Genomic DNA, 7,150 nt, shown 5'->3' on the forward strand with positions numbered 1-7,150 from the left:
TGTCATGTGTCTGGCTCTTCCACCTGTGACACCTGGCGGAGATTCACACAGTGCTACTGTCGTCAACTCATCTCTTCCCGAGTGGGAGGGGCAGGGGACTGGACTGGTGAATCGGTTTGGGGGAATAAAGCCGTTGTCACTCATTTGAACCGTAGATGTATAGCATCGCGCACCAATGGCATATTATTAATTAACACAACCATTAAACTCATTTACAATGTGTAGCGGCTTTCAATAAATAGTTGAAAATAACAATAATTAGCTGACATGTCTTTGTTTTTGCACAAGGTATGTTATGTACTTGCTTGATATACGACAGACTGCTGTCAATGCCAAGAAAATGATATTTCCCTCTCTCTGTGTGTGAGAGAGGGAGGGAGAGTAGGTGGGGGAGACTTCCTGTCCTTGACTGCGTGTCTAGATGTGCTGTGGTGCACTCACTGGAGACACCTGGTGTCTGGTGCTCTGTGGGTGACCTGGAGCGTGCGGAGGGCACTCAGCCGTGACAGTGACTTAATCGCGATACCGCTTGGCTCCACGAGATGGTTGACACTGTCACCCTTCACTTATACGAGTGGCAGCTTCTTTAATCTCTTCTAACGAATCAGAAATAAATCTCAACTGTTTCAGAATAAGTAAAGGTTCTGACTAACTTTTAGATTGAGAGGTTTCACTTAGAAGTGTTCATAGGTCGTTTCCTCCTAACTGCACATCAGACATCTTGTACTACTAAACACAATAACAAGAAAAACAACCTACACTGATAGCTTACTGGGCCTGCAAATATTTTAATAACTGATTTGTAACCTATAATGGGACACTTTGTGCTCAATGGTTAAACTGTGGACAATAAGTACGAACAACGGTTTATGATGCCTTTTATGATACAGCTTATAATACAGTTGAAATACAGTTTACAATGAAGCTTATAATACAGTTTACAATATAGCTTATAATACAATATGTAATTCATTCTCCTTTCATCTACATCCCAATCACTGCTTTCACTGTTTCTTTTCTGTCAACAGGAAGCCCAGGACGACGCAGCTAATAAGACACCGGAAGTCAAAAGAACCTTCGACCCCATCAACCATGCCAGTGAGCTATCTGGTTTTGTCAAGAGACCCTTTGACTCCATCGGCGATGGCGCAATGAGTTCTTTCATCAAACGCCCCTTCGACTCCATTGGCAGTGGCGCAATGAACTCATTTATCAAGCGTCCTTTTGACTCCATTGGCAGTGGCTCAATGAGTTCTTTCATCAAACGTCCTTTTGACTCCATTGGCAGTGGCTCAATGAGTTCTTTCATCAAACGTCCATTTGACTCCATTGGCAGTGGCTCAATGAGTTCTTTCATCAAGCGTCCATTTGACTCCATTGGTAATGGCGCCATGAGCTCCTTCGTCAAACGTCCATTTGACTCCATTGGCAGTGGCTCAATGAGCTCATTTATTAAGCGTCCATTTGACTCCATTGGCAGTGGCTCAATGAGCTCCTTCGTCAAACGCCCGTTTGACTCCATTGGCAGTGGCTCAATGAGCTCATTTATCAAGCGTCCTTTTGACTCCATTGGTAATGGCGCCATGAGTTCGTTTATCAAACGTCCATTTGACTCCATTGGCAGTGGCTCAATGAGCTCCTTCGTCAAACGCCCATTTGACTCCATTGGCAGTGGCTCAATGAGCTCCTTCGTCAAACGCCCATTTGACTCCATTGGAAGTGGCTCAATGAGCTCATTTATTAAGCGTCCATTTGACTCCATTGGCGGTGGCTCAATGAGCTCATTTATGAAGCGTCCATTTGACCCCATCGGTCACGGACACTTCTCGTCATTCATCAAGAAGAACTCTGACCTGGAAGACGCCGAGGAAGATCTGGAATCTCTTGGTAATGACGAAGAAGGCGAGGAAGAAGTAGATAAGCGGCCGTTCGATTCCATTGGCCACGGTGGTTTCTCCAACTTCGTCAAACGCCCTTTTGACTCCATCGGCAATGGCGCCATGAGTTCGTTTATCAAACGCCCGTTTGACTCCATCGGCAATGGCGCCATGAGTTCGTTTATCAAACGCCCGTTTGACTCCATGCAACACGGCGATGACACCTTTACCAACTTCGTCAACCGACCTGGCTTGGACAAACTGTCAGGCGGGGAGGTGGCCGGTTTCGCCAATAAGAAGCCTTTCGATTCCATCTCTCACGGAGCGCTCAGCGGCTTCACCAAGCGGGAGGCAGAGAAAAAATGAGGCAGTTGGAGTGCAGAAGTGAGGAAGAGCAGCAGTAGCAGCAGTAACAAACGTTTTGAATACAACGCTGGCAAAAGACTGGCAAAACACTGGCAAAACAGGCTTCAGTCAGTTGGTCTAGCGGTTAGAGAGGATCGCTCAAGTGTTGGTATTGTTCAAGTCGATCCAGACCCTTGGGGTATAGTTGTCGACTCACTTGTAAACGTGCCTGCCAACGTGAACGGTGTCGACAACCTCTTTAGTAAGTGTAAAGAGTTGCGGGATTTTTCCTTATCAGTGTTTTCATTGGTAAATTTACTCTCACGTAAATTAGGATTTCATTATGTTTGAAGGAAGTATGTACAGTGGAACCTCGGTTAGCGAACGCCTCGGATAGCGAATATTTCGGTTAACGAACAAAAATTTCGTTAAAAGTTTGTCTCGGATAGCGAACAAAATTTCGGATAACGAACAGCCACGTGAACCACACGTGACCCACCAGCATATCATTATTCGCGCTTGAGACACAGTTACGATCAGTCGTTCCTTATCTGTGAGCATCCTTCTTATTTAGTGATTTTTGTACTTTAGTTTAATAAGACAATCCTTAATCTTAGTTCCAAAGAAGATTAAGAGCAATTAATAGTAGTGAGGTAATGGCAAGGAAGCGGCCAACAAATGAATTGAAAAAGGAAATGATTTCATAGTATGAAGGTGGCATGCGTCTGTCGGACATGTGATGTCGTATTACCGGAGAGTTTTACAAAAAAGACAGAAGGAACAGACACTGGAAAAGTTTTTTCCTTGAACCTCAAAGCTACAGAAAAGGAAGTCACCCCGATTTTCTAATGTCACGTGTGCTCATGGAGGGGGAATCCAAGCAGTAATTCCACCCCTTCCTCCCCACACCTGCTTCCAACCACGCCGTCAAAACGGCAAGTTTTCTGATGTTTAAATGCTTTCGTTAATGTTTTTATGTTTATTTAACTCCATTTATATTTCATTAAAACAAATACCTTTATAGCCTGTAACTTTCAAATATTAGCGAGTCAACAGGGGCTGGGAACCAATTAAATCTATTTCCTTTATTTCTTATGGAAAACATTGTTTCGGATAACGAACATTTCGGATAACGAACAGCTTTCCAGAACGGATTAAGTTCGTTAACCGAGGTTCCACTGTACTAGTTTCTTGCAGAGAAAAAAAGAGGATTTTTCAGGGAGCAGATCGAATGCATCCCCACCTTCCCCCATCCCTCCATCTAGCTATTTTTTCTGTTTCGCATCTTAAAGTTGCAGTTTTCTGGCACAGTTCAAAATTGGTTTCTCACGGCAACGTAAAATGTATATTTGTTTAGCACGACAAATTTTCAACTGTCTTGATACTTTGCCTGCTCAGTATATTATCACAATACAATACCTATGTAAGATCAAACCGCACACAGTAGTAATAACCCAACAGGCTGACCACTCTAGCAGGCTATTCAAACAAACTGACCACAAGCTCGCCAACCAACCCTCAGTTCGGTTTGCATTTTATTCTCAACAAGGACTCTGAGGTCCCAAGTGAAACTTGGAAAGTGCAAATGGAACTTTTGTTACCGACACCTGAAGACTTTCAATGAAGAGCTGAAGCAGTTCTAAGTTCTCTCTGTAAATTGCAGCTTTTATTACTGACACCTGACAATGACACAACACAACAACAATAACAACAAGACGTGAAGTTGCTCTATGCTTTGTTTACAACTCCCAGCTTATTGTTCCCGCAGGCTGACAAAGTGTCTGCAGTAGACTACAGATAGCATGATGCACGACCTTTTGTTGACCTACATTGCAGCTTGGCCTCGTGACCTATGCATGCGACCCCTGTTGACCCTCGTCACGACTGTCACAGCTGTTAATATTGTATCCCTTGTCACAGCGCTACAGTTGCCTCATGTGTGATGTCCACACTCGCGCTTGGTTGGTTAGAGTAGAAGCCTTGTGACACGTGACCTGCCCCAAACAAACCCTGAGCTGCACTAGTGGAATGTCTATTGTGCATTGCACTGAGCATGCAAGTACACCATACGACATGCAAACATAATGTTGTAGCAACTTGTGAATGTCTTTATTGTCTGGCTATTTATAGTGGCTGACGCCACATTTGGGTTTGACGTCGGGTTTGGGGTTATTTTTGTTTTTGCTTGACGTCATTTTTGTTGAAGACTTCCATTTGACGCAAATTTTTTTGTTTGTCGTCAGTTTTTTTGTTTGACGTTAATTTATTTGACGTCAGTTCTTTGTTTGACGTCAGTTTGTTTATTTATAGACCACAGTCTGCCAACTGAGATTTGTTTACTGTAGATAATTAAGCAGTAATTACAAACAATGGTTATTTATTTATCACCGACGGCTGGTAACAGCGAAGAGAGAAATAAAGAGGTTGTTTTGAGACGCCATGAATGGAAACAGAAACAACTGAAGCGAATATGGAGATACTTCATTCCGAACTGTCACTGCACAAACAAAAACTATTTTGGAGCAATAAATGTTATACTGCACCTGAACAGGTATGTGTCTTACAGTCTTGTATGTTTACCTGTCTGCGAGTGCGCATACAGGTGTACGATGGCTTGTCAAGTAGTGTGTCTGTACGTGGGTTTGTTGGTTCGTGTGTACCAGGCAGAAGATATTTCAAGATGTGTAGTGTTGGCGGGGTGTCAGTATAAGAGATTTCTATATGTGTGTGATTGGATAAAAGATATTTAAAATGTATCGCACATCTTAAAATGTCTGTTACCTTGCTACACATCTAAACATCTTCGACTACTGCAGAACTACTTATCTTGAAATCTTTTCAGCAACACTACAATGTCAAAATATTTTTATTCGTGTATATATATAAGCAGACAGTAGTGTATTTTCACTACAATATTATATATAGTGTCACTAGCAGTTATTACACCAGTCACGACACGTATTCCACTATCCGTGGTAAGGGCAGCAACTGTGTTCTTGCCTGTCAGACTGCAAGTACCTCAGGCGTTGTCTCCCCTGTGTGGAACCGTTTGACCACCGTGCAGACCACTGGATCACGTGCGCGCACACACACGCATCTAAATAACTATTGTCAATGCAGAAGACGCTAATAAAGAGAGACAATTCAATTAAGCAACGTCTGGCTGCTGGTTCGCTCCCTTTACCACTTCATGGTTTCTTGAGGTTGAAACTGCATTCACACGATAAAGTCTAATACAGAGAGGATGAGGTGAAGCGAGTGAAGTGGGAAAAGATATGTGTAATACACTGTAGTATATCTTTCTTTTAAAATCTTTATTTTAGTGGGCTTATCATGTGATGATTGAAATCATCAAAAACAAATTTATTTAAACTGTGATAAAACTGTGAACAAGATTGTACCCAAATATTTACCTGAACACGCAGCAGGTCTTTTTAATTTTTTCTTTTTTGAGACAAATCCCGAGGGCTTGGCACTAGTCTGCTAAATCGACTCAAACATGAAAATAAAGGTGCTGAAATGATAATAAACAAACACTGGGTCAGTCTGTCCAAAGAAAAACTGCTTTTTTTTGATTGGAAGGAAAGTTGTGAGTAGCACGGTTGGCTTGACCTGATTTGTCACTAGGGATGTAGCCTGTGATGTGAAGCGTTACCATAACAACCAAATCTGTTTTGTGATGTGGGGGCAAATAATATTCTGACTTTTCAATATCCAGGTAAGAAACGAACGTTTGTACCTGGCTAATTGAAGAGTCCTATACGCTAACCCTAACCCGGAGTATTGCTATTATTATTATTATTATTACTATTACTATTATTGTCCTGTAATGAACTAAGCTCAGTAATTTTTAAAATAAACGTTTCGTGAGCAAGATACTTTTTAAAGGCCATTGACGGATCTTCTAGAAGCATCGTTAGGAGTCCAGTGTATGACGTCATGAAAACAAAACAAAACAAACAAACAAAACAACACTTGTATGTTCAGGACAAGATCAACTGCTGACGGCCACGATGTTGTGTCGAGCTGAGGATGAATGCAGCTCAGCGTGACCGGCTGTAAAGGCCGCTCGGCGATGCTCGTGCCCCCGCTGGCTGCCAGGCGCATGCGCGTGCACGTTTCAAGATTTGTTCTTCCTGTCGTCGCTGAGCGCTGCTCCCGTCTTCTCCTCAAGTTTTTTTCTTTTCCGCGCATGCTCCGTGGCCATCTTGACACTTGGCCGCTAACATCACGACAAACTGGCCCGGGGCGCTGGCCCTGACCGACAACATTTGCATTTCGCTCGTCAGCGCTGCTGACGCCCAGCCGCCATGTTGACAGTGGAGGCGGCTGGGAATCTTGCGCCTCGCTCCTCATCAAACACAGTTGTCTCCCCTTTGCACCTGGTTCTTGAGTTCACTATGCGGAGCGCGAGTCGGGTGTTCACGTGATGAGTTTTGGATCAAGAAAACAGTTTTTACCTCACAGCTCAAGTGTCATACCTGTGTTCGTTATCGTCTCTCTGTCTCCCTCTGTTGCTCTTTCACGCGTGCGATCGAGCAGAGCGAGAGAGACAGAGATATTAGAATACCGAAAGGTTTGTGTTTTCAAGCTCAAGTGGGAGAGGGGATGCTGGCATTGTATAATTAGCGGGCAGAGGTTAGCAGTATTTTGTCCCCGAAGGCAGGAAAAAGCAAGGTGTGGACACATCTTTACATTTTGATTGGTTGGCTCTTTTCTTTCTTCCTCCGTTGGCTGGTGTTGCCACCTCACAACTGCCTTCCGGTTTGTATAAACATCTAAAAGTGAGATGAGATAAAATGTGGAGGAAAGTTAAAAAGCAGAGATAAAAAATTTCAGCTAACGACGATAGCAAGTAAAGTTAGATCGCAGAAAGAAAAGACTGAGAAGAGAGAATAAGGAAATATCGAGTGTGCGCCTTTCATTTG

At 43.2% G+C, this 7,150-nt stretch overlaps 1 protein-coding gene across 2 annotated transcripts in view; it reads left to right on the forward strand.

Moving 5' to 3' along the window:
• Positions 1-2,867, forward strand: part of LOC112557687 (S-antigen protein-like) — a 28,427-nt gene extending 25,560 nt beyond the window's left edge. The window contains exons 2-3 of one of the 2 annotated variants that reach the window (XM_025227683.1): positions 1,029-2,005; positions 2,054-2,867. In XM_025227683.1, coding sequence (XP_025083468.1) covers positions 1,029-2,005; positions 2,054-2,243 — 1,167 coding nt within the window. In that variant the 3' untranslated portion in view covers positions 2,244-2,867. Of the gene's footprint in view, positions 1-1,028 lie in introns of both variants that reach the window. The other variant, XM_025227682.1, reaches the window with a different exon arrangement.
• Positions 2,868-7,150: the final 4,283 nt, after the last annotated feature.

The sequence above is a fragment of the Pomacea canaliculata genome, linkage group LG2, assembly GCF_003073045.1.
Source record: "Pomacea canaliculata isolate SZHN2017 linkage group LG2, ASM307304v1, whole genome shotgun sequence".
Taxonomy (NCBI): Eukaryota; Metazoa; Mollusca; class Gastropoda; order Architaenioglossa; family Ampullariidae; genus Pomacea; species Pomacea canaliculata.